This window comes from Phocoena phocoena, chromosome 1 (genome assembly GCF_963924675.1).
Source record: "Phocoena phocoena chromosome 1, mPhoPho1.1, whole genome shotgun sequence".
Lineage (NCBI taxonomy): Eukaryota > Metazoa > Chordata > Mammalia > Artiodactyla > Phocoenidae > Phocoena > Phocoena phocoena.
Window position 1 is genome coordinate 136,197,185 of NC_089219.1, and position 19,973 is coordinate 136,217,157.

Below are 19,973 nucleotides of genomic sequence, written 5' to 3' on the forward strand. Positions count from 1 at the left end.
GTTCCCTCCTATGCCCCCAAGGACCTACGTGGCCTGGAGGGGGACTTTGGAGGACAGGGGACCGGCCTGGGAGCTCAACAGGCTCCCTCTGCCCAAGTGGGCGGGGCAATTGCCCTCCAAAAAGACATCTTTTAAAATTTTTAACTGAAATGCTTTTAGATGTTAGGTCATCCTTGTTTATTGAAGTAAAACATTCTTTGGGATATAGGTATTTCTTTTGCTAAATAAACTTATTTTATGGATTTCAGGCCCGAAGTCTTCAGTGATACTTTTGGAATTGAGTATACCAAATGTTATCAGTATTGACCCAAACTGTGATATAACCTAATCTTTGTGGAACATTGTATCCATAGTGATAAAGAAGGAAAGCAGTGTACATTCTTAAGGTTAGACAAGTATAATGTCAAGAATTTTATGTTAAGTGTCAAAAGTATTTGTTTTTTTAGAGGAGGGGCCACAATGGATAGGAAATTCCAGAGGCAAGTCAGTGCTACAAGTTCTGAAAGTGCTGAGTAAAATTCATAATATATCTCCATCAGTGCATGCAGTTCATTCATTTTTATTGCTGTGTAGCATTTCAGTTTATAAATATACCACAATTTACTTATTTTACTTAGTTTTTGACTATTATAACAATACTACTAGTAACCATGTACATGTTTCCTGCTGCATATATACAAGATTTATCTAGGATTTATACCTAGAAGTGGAATTGCTAGATCATAGAATGTTTTCATCTTTGCCAAATACTCCCAAATTTCTTTCCGAAGTGGTTGGATTAATTCCATTTCTAAATGAATATATGAGTTGTAATTGCTGTGCATCTTTACATTCAGGTTGTCAGTCATTATCATTGCTGATTATATGTTACAGATATCTTCTCTCAGTTTGCATCAGCCAAAATTCTTAGACTAATGGATATTATAGTAAATGTGATTCACTAAGTGGTGGGATTAAAAATTATATCTAAATGCAACTAATGAAATTATGCTAAAAACAAATGTGAAGTTTAACAGATGAACATGTCCCTTGACCAAGATTGTGTACTTTTTCTTGCTTTCACCCTCTTCTAGAAATAGTGAGTGAAACAGAATCTCCAATACCTTCGTACTCTCATCTACACAGTGAAAGCTCTATTCCAGAAGAATTGGGCAGCCCTGCTGTTGAATATATACCATCTGAATCTATAGTTCAGGAGCAGCCTGGAAGTCCAGATCACAGTATACTTACTGAAGAAATGGTTTTTTCACAAGAACTGGAATCTTCTACCTCACCTAGTAAACATGTAAGTTAATATATATTTATATCTTAAAGCTTCTTTAGAAAAAAAACTGCCTGAAAGGTATATTATTAACAGTTATATTCTTGCTATTAAGGACAGCATTGACTATCACCCATACCTGTAACATATACTATATGACATTTGAGTAGAAATAAAGCTTTTCCTTGACTCCTAAAGATTTATAAATATATGAATTTTAGCTTTAGGGGCAGTTATAAAATTATATGCTGTGAAGTTTTTAATATTTAGGGGATAGGAACTTCTAAAGTTTTTAATAAAGATAATATGTGAGACAATAGAAGTTCTTATTATAGTCTGTTTTGTCATGTAATAGAAACAATAAGACCTTAAACCACACCAGTGTGCCTTTTCTTTTTTTTTTTTTAACATCTTTATAGGAGTATAATTGCTTTACAATGGTGTGTTAGTTTCTGCTTCACAACAAAATGAATGTTTTATATATATATATATGTTCCCATATCTCTTCCCGCTTGCGTCTCCCTCCCTCCCACGCTCCCTATCCCACCCCTCTAGGTGGTCACAAAACACTGAGCTGATCTCCCTGTGCTATGCAGCTGCTTCCCACTAGCTATCTCTTTTACATGTAGTAGTGTATATATGTCAGTGCTACTCTCTCACTTCGACCCAGCTTATCCTTCCCCCTCCCCGTGTCCTCAAGTCCATTCTCTACATCTGTGTCTTTATTCCTGTCCTGCCCCTGGGTTCATCAGAACCATTTTTTTTTTTTTTTAGATTCCATATATATGTGTTAGCATACGGTATTTGTTTTTCTCTTTCTGACTTACTTCACTCTGTATGACAGACTCTAGGTCCATCCACCTCAATACAAATAGTTCAATTTTGTTTCTTTTTATAGCATAACAATATTAAATATTATAAGTGAACACAAACATTGTTAAAGCCTCTTTGTGTTTAAAAAAAAGAATCCACCTAAATTCAGTGTGTCTTAAAGTCACTTCTATATTAAGAAGTAATATTTATTGAGTGTTTACTTACCAAGTGCCAGGTAGTATTCTGAATGCCTTATGTAGATTATCCTCACAACAATTCTTTAGATTTTAAGCCCCACTCTGGAGCTTAGCAGGCTAAGAAACTTGCCCATAGTCACAGGGATAGGAAGTGGTGATAGCTAGGAATCGAATCAGACATTCTCACTTCCACTTGATATCAAGGTAGAAATTACACCCTTTGTAATAAATAATCTCATTTGGGCAGTCTTCTTATGCTCTTTTTCTTCCCTTCCCGCTTCCATTTCTCCTTCTTTCCTTCCATAAAAGCAGTACATTAGTATATTTAAATTTTGTTTCAGTTTTATTGACATGCAGTTGACACACAGCACTGTGTGAGTTAAAGGTGTACAGCATAATAACTTGACATATATATATATTGTGAAATGATTACCACAATAAGTTTAGTTAATATCCATCACCTCATATAGTTACAAAAAGTTTTTTTCCTTGTGATGAGAACTTTTAGGATCTACTCTTTTAGCACCTTTCAAATATACCATATAGCAGTGTTAACTATAGTCATCATGTTGTACATTACATCCCCAGTACCTATATGTCTTATAACTGGAAGCTTATACTTTTCGACCAGCTTCACCCAGTTCCCCCACCTCTCCACCCCCACCTCTGGTGACCACAAGTCTGATCTCTTTTTCTATGAGTTTGGGTTTGTTTAGATTCCACATGTAAGTGAGATCATATAGTATTTGTCTTTCTCTCTCTGACTTATTTCACTTAGTACAGTGCCCTCAAGATCCATCCGTGTTGTCTCAGATGACAGGATTTCTGGTTTGTTTGGGTTTTTTAATGGCTGAATAGTATTTGTGTGTGTGCATGTGTGTGTGTTTGTGTGTGTGTGTATGTCATATTTTCTTTATCCATTCATCTGTTGATGAAGACCTACCGTATGATCCAGCAAATTCAGTTCTGGATATATATCTGAAGGAAGTGAAATTACTATGTCGAAGAGATAGCTGCACCCCCATATTTAGTATTTTTAAAGTTAAAACGAATAAGGGGGTAAGTATCACTGATTCAGTAGCCACTCATAATTTATTATAAACATTTTTTAAAAGCATGCTTTTTTTATAACTTTTTTCTCTACCTTTAAAAAAGTCAAGATCTTATCCTTAGTATATTTTGCAAACTTTTTTCACTTTTTATTTCATAAAGTTATTTAAAACTCTTTGTAAATATTATCTTCAACTGGTTCGTATCTTGAATTTTAAATAGAATTTTACAACTGTATCACAAAACGGTTCCCATTTGATTTTCTGTTTGAACAGTCACCTCCTAAAAGCTGCACATCTGTGTCAAAGCAGGAGTCTAGCAAAGGAAGTCATAGAACTGGAGGACAATGTCGTCTACCCGTCAAGTCCCATCAACACTGTTATAGTTGGTCAGATGAGTCATTATCTATGACACAGTCAGGTAAGACTAACAAGGAGGAGTTAGTTTTCTTTGCACTATATTTGAATTCCTCTTTAATAAGCTTTGTCTAACTGTATGGCTGGTAAAATGTTATTCTTTGTTTCATTTGTAAAGACTTTTTTCTTGCCAAGACTAAATCGCATAATTCTTTGCTTTTCATTGATAATTATGTCCCTAATTACACCAATATGATAAATTGTTATATTCTTGGATGTTAATAGTCATTTATTCATCACACATTCTTTGAATTTTTGGTGTGTGTCAGGCACTGCTTATGTGTTCCCATAGTGCTCTGCTCTTCAACTTGTTGTACCAGGCAACACATAAATTGTAATCAAACTTTACACAGCAGGTTTCCCCTACTAGAATATAGACTTCTGCAAAGGAAAGTCCTATGTTTTAACAGTTGTAGCACCAGGCCCTAGCAGGTACTTTGCATTGCACATAGTAGGTATTTATTAAATGTTTCTTGAATGATTTAATGATGACAGTGAGGAGAAATAGGAGGTGGTAGAGCAGGGTAGCATAAGACTAAAGGGAGGAAAAGTAGAGAAGAGACTGCACATGGCAGTGGAGAGCATTATCTGTTTTCCCATAACCTCTATCATACTGTAAATCTCTGTGGCATATAGATTACGAAAGAATAAACAGCCTTTACTCTAGAAGACTTGATTCAAGGCATTGATCGTGGGAGGCATATCCAGACAGACAATACTTGGTTTATGTAGGATTCTGAGGAAGATTAATACCATGTTGAGTGTATGTCTTTTGAGTTCATTTTCAGTTTTCTTTTGAGAGTAGACATTCAGTAAAGGAAAAGTGAAAAATACTATTCATTTTTTGATCTTTGATTCTATTCTGTACCCCCTTTGTTTTCAATGTTTTAAGCAGTAATAAATCATGGATTTTTTCCGCATGCCCATATTTATAGATCTCCTTTATTCCTTGAATAACTGCATAATATTTCAAAGGGTAGGTATACCATAATTTATTTAACCATTTCCCTAGTGATAGTCATGTAGGTTTTCTCAAATTTTTCAATATTTCAAATAATGCTGTAATGAACATCTTCATTTATATAGATCCCTGTTGAATATTTCAGTAGGAATAAATTCTTAGAAATGGAATTACTGGATCAAGCCAGTAATTAAAGTTGAAGAATGTTGTCTGTCATATTTAAATTGTTTTTTTAAAGATTTATTTATTGTTTATTTATTTTGAGGTGTGTCAGGTCTTAGTTGCGGCACGCGGGATCTTTGTTGAGACATGGGGTATCTTCATTGCGGTGCGTGGGCTTCTCTCTAGTTGTGGTGTGCAGATTTCTCTCTAGTTGTGGCATGCAGGTTTTCTCTTCTCTAGTTGTGGTGCACGGGTTCCAGAGCGTGTAGGCTCTGTAGTTGGCAGCATGCGGGCTCTAGTTGAGGCGCATGAGCTCAGTAGTTGTGGCACACAGCTTAGTTGCCCCGCGGCGTGTGGGATCTTAGTTCCCTGACCAGGGATTGAACCCACGTTCCCTGCATTGCAAGGCAGATTCTTTACCACTGGACCACCAGGGAAGTCCCTGTCTGTCATACTTATCTGTTGCAAGTGATTAGCATTTTTATATATTTGCTTTCATGTACTCTGGTGAAAAGTTACTGCCAGTAGAATAATATGTCACTGGACATAAACTTGATACTTGGAAATATGGATTCTCATCATGGCTCTATTACATACTGATGACTCTCTTTAAGTTTCCTTCCCATATTAGATAATCTTTTCTATCTGTAGCAATGGAAAATAATATCTTAACCATCCTTGCATGAGTTATGCAACAAGGATTAATGATAATATTTATAAGATACTGTTTTATTGGTAAAACATATTTAATCAAGAACAGCTTTAGAAAAACAGCTCTGAGATTTTTCACCTATAATGCCATCTACCTATTCATGATGACATCATTTATATGCAGTATTTATGGAAGTGGTAAATTTTAATGTGGAGTTATATAATACCTTTCTCACTTAAGTGGTGGAGTTGTTTGTTATCAACCAAATTAATACAGTCAGCATGTGTCAGATAATCAAACTTAATTTTTTTTTCTTCTTTTTTTTGCGGTACACGGGCCTCTCACTGTTGTGGCCTCTCCCGTTGCGGAGCACAGGCTCCGGACGCGCAGGCTCAGCGGCCATGGCTCACGGGCCCAGCCGCTCCGCGGCATGTGGGATCTTCCCGGACTGGGGCACGAACCCATGTCCCCTGCATCGGCAGGCGGACTCTCAACCACTGCACCACCAGGGAAGCCCCCGAACTTAATTTTTGATTGAGTTATTCTGTCTCCATCTGCTTATTCTGTCTTGATGTATTTCAACAAACTGAAGTATCATTTACCTGCCACTTCCCCTGTCCCCTCACCTTCCAAAAAACCCTGTAGGAGAGAATTTCATAAAGACAATGCATTCATCTAGAAAGTCGCTTGGATTAAAAAAAAAAAATTATAGAGATTCTCTTAGACGTTACTGATGATAAACACTGTTGTAATACTAGATTGGGCATATATAAAATGTATTCCCATTCACTCTCATAGACTTTTACTTAATCTCTACCCTTCATTTGTAGGATTTTCGTTTCTTTAGTACTTAAAAATAAAAACATTTCCCAAGGTCTTTCATCTAAAACTTGAAGTTTCTCATCATCTGCTATTAAATCTTCACAATCATAGATGATAAAGATATTTTTATTTTAAAATTCACTGTTGACATCCAATTTTTAAAATATATTCATTTAAAATAAACTTTTTGGGGGCAGAGTTGAAACTAAGTCTGTGGGAGTGTAGTAGTCTCCTATAAAATTTTATCAAAGTAACATCTCAAGTTTTGGAAGCACATAAAGAATACACAGTTAAAAGAATACACAGCTGTAGAAGATGCAAAGATATGGGTTTATACTTCATTTTAGAAAGATTATAATTTTTTGCCCAGCCTGCAGTCCTACCCCCAATTATTGTACTAGAATCATCAGTTAAATCACTGTAAAGCTTACCGCTAAGGTTCAGAGTCTTTTACCCCTGAAACCAATTGATTATTTTCTTCAGAAATTAAAAGAAAGCATGAGCAGGATATTCAGTTGATATCTCATCTCTACAACCTTTTTTAGTTTTAAAACAAAAAATATGTTACATAAAATATGGCTACATAAAAATGTTTTATGTGTGCTAATACTACCACCATTTACTGAGCTGTAATAGTAGTCCAGGTACTGTGCTACATGCTTTATATACCTTATTTAATTTTCACATCAATTCTAGAAATTGGTAAGTGTCAGACACCTTACCGATTACTAGTAATAGATCCTGAGTTGAAAATGGCCTTTATTGTTACTTCATTTTATGAGTGTTGATCACTAGGTAGTAAACTTTGCCCATGCTAAGGGCTCAGTCTGATGCCACTACTGGTATAAGATGGATATAACTTCCTAGTATACCTTAAGTCAGGACATAAAAGTGGCAGGAACTTAGATGTCATTATTTGTAATCCAGATATTTAGATCACATTGCAAAAAAAGACTATTATCTTTTTAAAATAAATTCTGTGACTAGTTCTATGCAGTTTAATCTGAAGTGCTTGAAAAAACCTGATTGTTTATGATATAATGTTGTAATGTACATCTGAGTCTTCAGATTTGTATACAATAGTATTTCTCTTATAAGACTATTAAATGTCTCACTCATTAAATGACACCATTGTGTGATTCAGGGAGGAGGTGTGAGGAACAGTCTTTTTTTTTTTCTATATAATTTCCATGTGTAGTGAAATAAACAGTGTTTTTAAATGATACTTATTTTTATGAGATATGCATGACACTTACAATGAAATGTCTTTTTCATTATTTTGCTATGACTGGACATCTACTTTATGTGTATATATGTGTCTGAATTATTGGGAAGAAAATAAGATTTAACTAGTTTCATTTCAGTTATTTTAAATATTTTAAGAACTTCCAAAGAAAGCTTACCGCAGAGTATATTTCTTTATAATTTTTCTCTCTCCTTCTATGTGATGTTAAGACATCAGCTGATGACTCACAATCAATTTAAACTGTTAAAATTCCACTTTGATTTTAATATGACTTAAAAACTATCAAACTACTATTAATAACCAAGAGGAAGTACAGTTAAATATGGCTCTCTTGTCACCAGGAACTAAATCCTTGCAGAATGTCCAAAGTTCACTAACCAAAAGTTTTTCAACTTCCAGCTGCTTATCTTATCAAGAACAGGGTACCTTGAGATTTATTTGCAGTTTCAAATAGTGCAATTAGAAAGTGAAAACAGATAGGAAGACACCCACCCTCCCCATAGAGATTTAGGGGAAAAGAAAGGATGCAAATCACTAATAATTTTTTTCTGAAGCTCAAATTTTAAATGTTAGATTGACTTTACATTGGTGCTTTTTATTAATAGTTACTGAGTTAACTTTATTTTTAAGCTAAATAAAAAGATTCTGTATCTCTTCTAGAAACTACATCTGACCAGAGTGACATTGAAGGTAGGATCAGAGCCCTGAAGGATGAGCTGCGGAAAAGAAAATCAGTTGTGGACCAACTGAAGAAGGAACAGAAAAAAAGGCAAAAGGAAAGACTGAAAGCCCAAGAAGCCAGTCTAATCAAACAATTGGAGGTTAGAAATAAGAAGAAAGGGGTTTAATTTCAAGGCTAATGTAAATGTGAACCCTGAAATGTTTTTAGTGTTGTTAATAAAGTAATGGATTAGAATTTTTCAATATTAATTTTGTACCACATTTTAACCTAACTTTAAAAAGAAATCTGAACAAACTCTTGCTTGAAAGATTAAATTAAATATTAAATTAAAATGTTAAATATTACAATATCAGGTATTAAAGTAAATAGTAAAAGTATTAAAATAAGTTTTTTTCTAAAGAAGAAAGATTAGGCCTATGAAAGAAAAATTGATATCCGTGTCCTCTAAAGCAAAGAACCATTAGATAAATAATCCGAGCTATTGGAACTGTTACTGCCTTTTTTTTTTTTTTAAAGCGGAGTGGTGTTTCATGCCACACGACTTATTAGTACGACTCTTTGTACTGTTTGAATGGCTTCTAAATAATAACTCTAAACTTGACTTTCCTTAACTCTAGCAACCTTCCCTGATCCTACCCCAGTCTGGAAACCTAGTTTTTATGTCTTCCTCATTCTGTTTTCTCCCATCCATTCAGTCACCAGATCCCATTGATACTTTTTTCATAAATCTTCTTGCTTGTCCCTTTCCATTCCTACTGCCATCAAGCTATTTGGGGCCCTTATGTCCTCTTGCCTCTGTTGTCTACATAGCCTCTTAAATGTCCCTGCCTCTGGTCGCTTCCCTATAGCTTACATGCATTCTGCCAGCCTAGTGTTCCTAAACACCACATTTGTTATAGAACCAGTCTGAACTTCCTGCTCATCATAAGAATCCCTTCTCATGGCCTGACCGGATCATTCAGCTTCTCTCCAGACACTTCCAGTAATAGCAAATTTCAGATTTTCAAGGCAGTTGGTTTCATCGGTTGGACTCGAGGTGCTCTAAGTGTTAGAAAGCTCTTTGTTATGCTTAGCCAGAATTTCTGTTCTTTTAATCATCCTTGTGTGGTAACACCAAACATGTGTCCTCCTACATTAATTAATCAGGTGCATATTTATGTGCTGGAAACTCAGCTAATTACTTTACACGTATTTTTCATTTTATCCTCAAAGTAACAAGGTGTAGATATTACTATCCCTCTTTTACAGATGAGGAAACTAAGTTTTAGTGAGATTAATGATATCCAGAGACACACAGCTCACGTGTGTTAAAACTAGGATTTTAATCTAGCTCGAATTCCAAATTCTGTGCCCCTGCTGTTACACTACATTATCTTCCACATAGAAAATAGACCTGCTAACAGATCTGGAGAAGATAGACGTTTACACAGGCACACAATACAGAGATGGGAATGGGAATTGTAACTTGCACATATGTTTAGAAGTAAGAAAAAGTGGTTAAGATTCAGTGGCCATGCTGAGAAGTTCATGTTGGAAAGTAGTGAGGAACAAAATTTAAAAATAAAGATCATGTTCAGGGCCTTAGAAACCAGACTGATAAGCTTGGACTTCATCCTATATAGGTCTGTAGTGTTCAACCTGACTATACATTAGAATTAACTGAGGAGATTTTTTGAAAAATACAAATATCCAGGCTCACTTCCAGAGATTTTGATTTAATTGGTCTAGGGTGGGGCCCAGGATTTAAAAGTACTGCTATAGGTCATGTGGAGCCATTGAAAGCTAAATGAAATACTGTTAGATTGAATGGCATTGCCCAAAAAGTTCATTAATAGGTATGTCACCCGGAAGGATATCTAGAGAAGGATACAAAAGATCCATCTCATTCAACGTTCTATTAAACGGTTTAAATAAAGGCAAAAGAAAGTTCTGTATTTAGATTTTACAATTATAGTATATGATAGAGAAATATATAATACATAGCAGTTCGTATGAAAAAAACCTTTTGGATTTTATTTGATCACATATTTAATAAATGAATGACACTCATATAAGTATAGCTTTCAGATCTGAGAAACCATTGTCCTTATGTATACCTAGCTAGCCAAATCATCTAGCTGTAGTATATGTTTAATACCAATGTTTATCAAAACATTGACAGTTCAGAGGAAGGTAACATAGACGGTGATAGTTATAAAAATAGTGATTTTAGCCTAAGTTTTAGGGAACTGCAGCAGTTGACAAACATCCATTTGCTCATTCACTCAGCCTTCTTTGAGCCAGACACTGTGAATAGGTACTGGACATATCGTGTTGAGCAAAACAGCTGTAGTCTTAAATGTGAGAGAAGTAAAAGTAGGGATTAATTTTAGCCTAGAAAACTGAGGAGGTTTTTCTAATAGAAGGAGGGCTTCCCTTAGATTTCATTCAAGTTAGAATTATAAATTAGTGAAGTTTTGTTTACAGAATGGCTAATGACTAAGAAATATTTTTGCAATTCTATATTATCATACTCCCAACCACTCCCTTCTCTCTCCTTGAAATTTGTATTCCTGAAGTGCTCACCCCTTAAGAAGCTTACTGCCATTGAAACTTAGTGTAAAGGCTAAACTTCTTAAAAATACCAGGAACGTATTAAGGCATCCTTTAAAGAATAATTATATAATTAGCTAAAGAAGTTTTTTAATGTGGCACGGCCTGAACTACTTCTTCAAAAGTATTAAATAAACTTCTGTAGACTGAGACTGTCATTTCCTAATTGATATTAGTATTACAATTATACAGCTTGCTAATACATAGACTATTTCAAGAAGGCTATATAAGTAACTGATTTTAGAACTCTGGGAAATAATACTGATGCAGGGAGAAAGAATTTTATATCTTTTTTACGGTTTGAATATTTTACCATAAAATATACTATTTTATAATTTAAGATAGTTTAAAAAATTCTGTGTAGTGACTCCTTTGATTTTTCTAAACTTAGTCATATGATGAATTCATTAAGAAAACTGAAGCCGAGCTTAGCCGAGATTTGGAAACATCACCAACAGCCAAGCCTCAGATTAAAACGCTCTCCTCAGCTTCTGAAAAACCCAAGATCAAGCCCCTTCCACTACACAGGTAGAAATTTTTGATAACTAACCTATATTCTGCCTTGTTTGAGAAAGGAATAAGGAAAGGTTTTGAGTAGAAGCTATCTTTTAGGTAACTGTGAAATTGTAGAAGTGAAAATATTGGTTTGTATTTTCAGTTTCACTAAAGTAAATTTGTTATTTATGATATAATCACAAATAAAATTTATAATAAGATACAAATTTTAAAATATATTTTGAATCCTGAAATCTGATGGGAGCTGTAAAAATAGTACTCTCCGGCATTGCTATTATAGCATTGTAAGTTGGTATAGTTGTTTTGGAAAACAATTTGGCAATGTTTCAAAAGTCAAAAACAATCTGTAACTTTTGACTCAGTAATTCCACTTCTGAAAATCTAGCTTGAGAAAATATGGGCTATCAAAAATATCTATTTACATGAATATGTTTATCATAACATCTTTTTTGTTCATAACATAAACACTGGAAGCAGCCTTTATGTCCAAAACTGGTGAATAGCCCAGTAAATGATGGTTCTTTCCAGGGATAGAATATTATGCAATCAGTGAATACAAATACAGAAGATACAAAGTAACACTATTAGAATATATAATATGGTATATAAGAAAGTCGAGTAGTAATATTTAAACTAAATTTTGAGTGAGTAGAGGTTATATAAGTAAGTGGGACTGAGAAATAGGGGATATTTCAGAGAGAAGGGCACTCATGAGTGACCAGAAGCAACAGAGAGCTTGGCATATCATGGAAGCTGAAAATCATAGGATGTAGCTGGAGTTAGGAGAAGAGACTGGAAAAATAAAAAACAAACTGTGATAACCTTGTACTCACGCATTCTTAGTTTCTAATTTACTTTTTTAGAAGATGTGATGCTGTTAAACATTTTTTTAAAGCATATTTTAGGATATTTTTAAGAAATATTTTAGAAATGTTATAGAGGCTCATTACAATTAATTTAGCATTACCTGGGTTTGAATCCTGACTCCAGTACCAGCTAGCTTTTTAACTTGGGGCAAGTTATTTAACCTGTCTGTGTTTCAATTTTGTAATAGGGATTTAGATCCCTATACCAACACCTGAGTAATAAACTTGTTATGAGAGTTAAAAGACTTAACTTAGAACAGGGCCTAGCACACAATTAGCACTATGTATTAGTTGTTATTATTATTGCTACTAGAATATTGAGGGAAGTGGTAAAAAGAAAAAAGTTTAAATCGTATCATACCTAACTATCCCAAAACAACAAATGTCAGCAATTAGATATATTTCCATCTAGGATTTTTTTTTTTTTTTTTTTTGCATTACACGGACCTCTCACTTTTGTGGCCTCTCCCATTGCGGAGCACAGGCTCCGGATGCGCAGGCTCAGCGGCCATGGCTCACGGGCCTAGCCGCTCCGCGGCATGTGGGATCTTCCCAGACTGGGGCATGAACCCGTGTCCCCTGCATCAGCAGGCGAACTCTCAACTACTGCACCACCAGGGAAGCCCCATCTAGGATTTTTTATGCTTAGATTTTGTGTGTAATTTTGTTACTTATACATTTTTCCTTTATATTACATTATACATAAGTTTTATTTTAATTTCTACAATCCATTGAATGGTTTTATAGTTTTATTAACGAGAATGGTAGAATCAGATTTCTGTTTAGAGAAATCTTTCTGACTACAATATGAAGGAAAGATAGAAAGGGGTAAGTTTAGAAGCAGGGATAACAGTAGTCTAAGCCAGCCCTCAGATAATCCACTGTAATAAGAATAGAGAATAGGAGATCGATTTTAGGAATTTTTAAGAAGTATACTTTACAAATTAAAGTGCTAGATAGGGAAGCAGGAAAAAGCTGGATGACTCCCGTGTTTCTCTTAAATAGTAGTTTGTTGGGTCAAAGTTCCACTAACCTAAATGGAAAATTAGGTGTTCTTCGGTGGGAGTCTTATGATTTTGGTTTTAAAATGTTAATTTTGAGGTACCTGTAGTTCATCTAAGTGGAATTATTCAGGAAAGATGTTAGCTTTTTAATTTGGGGTGATCAACATATAGATGGTGGTTGAAGCTATAAATATAACAACATTTGGGTGAACATTTGGGTGAAAAAGTTATGCAAATTCAGAGAGAATAAAAGGGAGCCAAGTACTAAATATGATAAAATAGCAACATTTCAGGGGGTTATAAAGAAGTAGGAGTAGAAGCCCAATATTATAACTTAGCAAATAAAAAGAAAGCAAGAAAATGAAGATGGTGAATGTCAACTTAAAGCATGAAAGAGGACAGTAGCACCAGGTGGAGGAATAAAGAATTGAGGGGGAAAAGTCTGCTCAGTATTCTTTAACAACCTAAATGGGAAAAGAATTTTAAAAAGAATAGATATATGTATAACTGAATCACTTTGCTGTATACCTGAAACTAACACAACATTGTAAGTCAACTACAGTCCAATATAAAATAAAAGCTTTAAAAAACAAGGAAAAAAAAAAGATCGGGGGAGTGGGATTTTTTTGAGACTTGAGGCATACATATAAGCTGAGGGAGAAAAAGTCACCAGATTGAAGGACTAAAGATTGTAGGAAAAAGAATGGACAGTTGAAGAGTACCATCAATGAGGCTGTGGAAGTGTATGGGATTTGGGGCAGAAAGAAGTTTGAACAAGTGTGAGAGATACACCTTTTTCTTCCTTGCAGACAGGAGGAAAGGCAGTTGGGATGGCTGTGAATATAGATAAATTTGTAGGCAAAAAGGATGAAGATAAGAAGGGTCATGCTGATGGCCTCTGTTTCTCTCATTAAAAGAGGTGTTTCTCTCATTAAAAGAGGCAAGATCATCTACTGAGTGTGATGAAGGCCACAAATAGACTTGGTGGAAGTGGCAAAGGTTGGAATACTTCTGCGAAGAAGAAAAAAGAAGCAGTTGTCTAAGAATTGACTGCTTTTTGTTACCAGTTATTACAGTATCAGCAATACGTTTATTTCTGTTTATTAATTTTTCTACTTTAGATCTGAAACAGCAAAGAATTGGAAATCACTGACAGAGTCAGAACGTTCCAGAGGATCCCTGGAGTCTATTGCTGAACATGTTGGTATGTAACTAGAAAAATAATCACATAGTATCTACATAGACTAAAGATTATACAAGTGCCTACAAAATTCCACCTCTACAGCTTTTTGGTTAAAAAGTGAATTTCTTAAAGATAATAGATTTTTTAATATTTTAAGTTACTTTTATATTTTAAAGTGATTTGTTGGTTATGCCTAAGTTATGTGAATCAGTCTTTATTGTCCCAATAACTGATGAAAACTGAGGCATAAAGACATTAATCCAAAATGGCTGAGTATATCGTCAGTATCTAAATTCTCCCTTAATCAGATTTTGTATCTGATTATATATATTTTCAGCCTATGCTATTTCTCAGTGTAGGTAGTTACATACATTTTTTTTCAATTTAATCCAAAGAAAGATAAGAACTATTGAAAATAAAGTGTAATTCAATGAGGAAATAAAACTGAGACATGAAAAAGCCTGCCTAATAACAATGACAAAACAGAGATTTGAATTTAAAACTTTTAATTCGTGGTTTGTTAGTTCATCAAACCTTATTTTCTTCTTATTTTGCAATTTTAGCTCTTAAAGTGCTATAGTTACAGAAATAATTGATTTTTTTTCCTCTTTTACATTCAAGAGGTTAGTTGAAGTCCCTGCATTTGTCCTTCCTTCATTGCTTTTGTTTTCAAAGAATATATGTAATATCCATCATACAATTCTGTTTTTGCATGATTCGAGAATTAACATTTCCATAAACTTTGATCCATTTTTCTTTACTTTGTAAGTTGACAACACTTAAAAAATTTTACCAAACTTTAAATTTTCAGTCATTTTTTAAATGTTCTGTTTATTGTTGGTACAGTATATTCTCTTAAAGGAAAAACTTACCTTATACTGTAACCTGTAAAACAGGTCCTATTTATTGACCAGAGCTTTTTCTCACCAATATTTAGCTTTTATTTAAACTTTGGTTCCAGAAATTGAATTAGATAATTTTGATATGATCTTTTTTTTCCCTTTAAGATGCTGCATTGGCAGGTTCTGAGAGATCAGTGTCAGAAAGGTCTTTATCTGCATATGCAAAGAGAATGATTGAATTGGACAGTCGAACAGAAGAGCACTTTCAGACTTCTTCTCCAATTCTCAGATCATCAAGGAGAACCAGAGCAGACTCTGGAGATTCTCTAGAAAATGTCCCTTCATTACCTCTTCTCAAAGAATTAACTGCCTCTAATAGAATTCTTGATGTGTCAGATGCCAAGGTTGAAAAAGAATCTAGTCAAAAATCAGAAATACACGAAGTAGAATATGCAAAATTGGAGGAGAGTGCAATTGAAGATGCCTATTCTAAACAATCTAGGAAGCCTGATGTCTTCCTGAAACTAGACCTGGAACAGGGAGATTCATCTGAAATTCTTTCCAGGAAAGATCTTTCTTTAGATTCTATAAAGGTTCAGAAAGACTTAGTTAGATTAGCCATTGAAAATCTTCATAAAAAAGAGTCAAAAGAGAGACAGCCAGATCAAGATATGGGTCATAGTGCAAACATCCAATCAGAAAAAGACACTCACATACAAAAGAATATAAAAGGCAGAGACTCATCTTGGTCAGAACATCTTTTTGCATGTAAAGAGATATCATACTCTGAAGATTTTGAAGTATCTTCTTTCAAGAAAGACATTTCAGCTGAATTGTACAAAGATGACTTTGAGGTGACATCTTTGTTGTCACTCAGGAAAGACTCTCAGTCTTGCAGAGAGAAGTCACAGGCAACAAGGATCTCTAGAAGTAGAGCCACTAGCTTTGGTAGTGATGATGAAATCAGTGAGTGCCTCAGTGAGAAAAGCCTTTCTATTCATAGCAATGTCCATTCTGAAAGGCTATTAGAACTCAAGTCCCCCACTGAGCTTATGAAAAGTAAGGAGCGCAGTGATGTAGAGCATGAACAGAGACTTACTGAATCCCCTTCCTTAGCTTCAGCTTCTCTTGCAGATGAGTTACTTGATTTCCACATCGGTGATAGGGTGTTGATTGGCAATGTTCAGCCAGGAACTCTTCGATTCAAAGGTGTGACTAGTTTTGCTAAAGGATTTTGGGCTGGAGTGGAGTTGGATAAACCTGAAGGAAATAACAGTGGAACATATGATGGCATTGTATACTTTGTGTGCAAAGAGAAGCATGGGATTTTTGCTCCTCCTCAAAAAATATCTCACATTTCAGAAAACTTTGATGACTATGTAGACATAAATGAAGATGAAGACTCTTATTCAGATGAACAATATCAATACTATAATCAAGAACAAAAAGATACAGAGGGTCCCAAGTTTGACAGAGAAAAGGATGCAATTGAGTGTTTTTACAAGGAATCTCAACCTAGTATGCATGACACAGAAGCCTCAGTTGACAGAAGCCTTAAAATAGAAACAGACAATATACAGGACATTTCTGGAGTACTTGAAGCCCATATTCACCAGCAGAATTCAGTGGATTCACTGATTTCTTCAAAGGAAAACAAAGACCTTGTTTCTGGTGCCACGGAAAAGGTTTCCACTGCTGTAGAAGGCGATACTTTAGATAATACTTTTTCTGAAGAATTAAGGAAGCAACAGCAGTTTACTGAAAAGGAAGAGAACCTATATCCAGAAGTTTCAGAAAAGCTTTCTACCCCACTTCTGGACCTTTTAGCAAGAGAAAAGAACCAATTGGAAGCCCAGCTGAGGTCACCACCAAGTGAGGAAAAAAAGTCAAAGGAACAACTAGAAACAGTCAGCTTACTGACAGATAGTTTACTAAAAGTCTTTGTGAAGGACACAGTCAATCAACTACAACAAATCAAAAAAGCTAGGAATGAGAAAATCCAGCTTAGCAATCAAGAGCTTCTTGTTGATAATCAAAAGAAAGTGCCACCCCAAGGCCTATCCCAGAATCTTGAGGAACAGTCACCAAGTGTTCCAGGTTGCTTCTTAAGGTCTGAATTGGAAGATGAGAAAGAAGAGATTTCCTCACCAGATATGTGTCCTAGACCTGTAAGTATTTTGTCTAGAGAAAATGTCAATTAACCTTGCCTTTATAGTACATTTTAATTCTGTAGCTCCTGATAGGTTTTTTGGTGATGTGTTATTTGTTAAATAAAGATCACTTCACTAGTTTGTAAAGGCCATGTAGCTGTTTTTCTGTCTGAAGTATAATTGTCCTCTATTATGTCATGAGTGGTCACTATAGAGTTGTCATAAACACTGGCAGGTTTATGCTGGGTTGAAAACCCCTGTATACTGTCCACAGATTAGATTCCTTTCCGCATTCACTGAATAAATTTATTCTGTGGAGATTTCCATTGGTTCTCAACCCAGTTCTTTTTTGGCTATGAAATTATTTGTTCACATATCTACTCAGTCATAGTTGCCTTGCAGAAATTACCAGTTGTGATGTTGACTCTGGTAAAACTGAAATGTATCCATTATGACATAGACCATCAACTTACTTAGGTTGCCCATGGACAATTGAACAGCAGTAATGAATTTGAGTAACTTGAGCTAGATAATCACCAAAGGTGAGAATTTTATATCTCATTTCCATATCTCAGAAGCAAAACAGTTCTTCAGAAACAGAATAATGATGATACAAAAAGGAAAAAATGATCAATAAACATTTTATTAAAATCAGTTGTAAGGCTTATGTGAGCAGAATTACAGGAAACAGGATAGTTTTTTCTTAAATTGTTCATTAGTAGCCACCATATTGTTTCTGTCTTGCTTATTTATAGAGAAATAGTGAATATACAAATCATATATTTGCTTTGTCTTTAAAGAAAAAGCCCAAACTTGTTAAGTGATCTGAGGTTACTAAATGGTGCTCTGTTTGAATGGTTCCATTTCTGTAGGAGAGTCCAGTATTTGGTGCCAGTGGGCAGGAAGAGCTTGCTAAGAGACTTGCTGAACTTGAGATTAGCCGGGAGTTCCTGAGCGTGTTAGGAGATGATCAAGACTGGTTTGATGAAGACTTTGGTTTGAGCTCTTCTCACAAGATACAAAAGAATAAGGCAGAAGAAACAATTGTACCTCTAATGGCAGAACCTAAGGGAGCTCTACAAAAGCCATGTGAAACATTATTGGCAGTCCCACATACTGCGGAGGAAGTAGAAATTCTTGTACACAATGCAGCAGAAGAACTTTGGAATTGGAAAGAATTAGGTCATGATCTTCACAGCATCAGTATTCCTACAAAACTGCTTGGCTGTGCCAGTAAGGGCCTAGATATAGAAAGCACTAGTAAAAGGGTGTACAAACAGGTATGTAACATGGAAGGATAATTCTAATTTTTAAACTTCTCTCTGTTGTCTGAAATTTGGATTCTTAGCCATTTTAATTTGTTTATTTTTCTCTATCAAGGCGGTTTTTGATTTAACAAAAGAGATTTTTGAAGAAATATTTGCCGAGGATCCCAACTTGAATCAGCCTGTCTGGATGAAGCCATGTAGAATCAACTCTAGTTATTTCCGACGAGTGAAAAATCCAAATAACCTTGATGAAATCAAGGTAAACTGAAAAGTGTAGAGTATCTCCTTTTTTGGTTTGCTCTTCATTTGTACAGATCTGTAAATGTCATAAAAGCAAGTATTATTTTTATTATCTTCTATATTATTCACCATTCTGTCCTCAAGGCCTGTCCCATAGTAGGTATTCAGTAAATATTTGTTGATGCGTTCAGTCCATGAGCAGTAGAGGGATGAGGGTGAGAGGGATTCCCAAATCCTCAACTTTTTGCAGAACAAATATATATATATTTAATATAATATATAAGAAAATATAAATATATTTTTCTTAAATATTTAAGAAGAAAATCAGCAAATATTCAGGGAGATAAATTATTGCAATTCATAGGAGTTTTAGGTGAGTTTTTAATGACTTAGAGATAGATATAATATTCTAAAAGTACATGAAAACATGTCATATATCAAATATGCCAACCCTAGACACATAGATGTTAACTTTCCATCTTTGATTTTGGAGGTTTCAAATTGGTTACGTAGTTTTGAAATATGTGGGAGAGTAATGTGATATACAAAAAGTATTGCTTGTTGTCTAAGAAGCCCCTGAAAAGATTAAGTGCCCTTAAGAAAAGATTAAGAAAAGATTAAGCTACGAGGACTCTCAACAAACCAACTTTAAAATCACATTGGTGGAGAGAGGGGGAAAGATGGCGGAAGAGTAAGATGTGGAGATCACGTTCCTCCCCACAGATACACCAGAAATACATCTACATGTGGAACAACTCCTACAGAGCACCTACTGAACGCTGGCAGAAGATCTCAGACCTCCCAAAAGGCAAGAAACTCCCCACATACCTGGGTAGGGCAAAAGAAAAAAGAATAAACAGAGACAAAAGAATAGGGACAGGACCTGCACCAGTGGGAGGGAGCCATGAAGGAGAAAAGGTTTCCACACACCAGAAGCCCCTTCGCGGGCAGAGACTGCGGGTGGCGGATAGGGGGGAGCTTTGGAGCCGCGGAGGAGAGCTCAGCCACAGGGGTGCGGAGGCCAAAGCGGAGAGATTCCCGCACAGAGGA

General features: G+C 35.2%; 1 protein-coding gene across 1 annotated transcript in view; it reads left to right on the forward strand.

Moving 5' to 3' along the window:
• Positions 1 to 19,973, forward strand: part of CEP350 (centrosomal protein 350) — a 122,435-nt gene that overhangs the window by 85,665 nt on the left and 16,797 nt on the right. The window contains exons 28-35 of the mRNA XM_065888647.1: positions 1,074 to 1,285; positions 3,597 to 3,741; positions 8,241 to 8,401; positions 11,246 to 11,382; positions 14,362 to 14,444; positions 15,431 to 17,433; positions 18,288 to 18,695; positions 18,796 to 18,942. Coding sequence (XP_065744719.1) covers positions 1,074 to 1,285; positions 3,597 to 3,741; positions 8,241 to 8,401; positions 11,246 to 11,382; positions 14,362 to 14,444; positions 15,431 to 17,433; positions 18,288 to 18,695; positions 18,796 to 18,942 — 3,296 coding nt within the window. The remainder of the gene's footprint in view (positions 1 to 1,073; positions 1,286 to 3,596; positions 3,742 to 8,240; positions 8,402 to 11,245; positions 11,383 to 14,361; positions 14,445 to 15,430; positions 17,434 to 18,287; positions 18,696 to 18,795; positions 18,943 to 19,973) is intronic.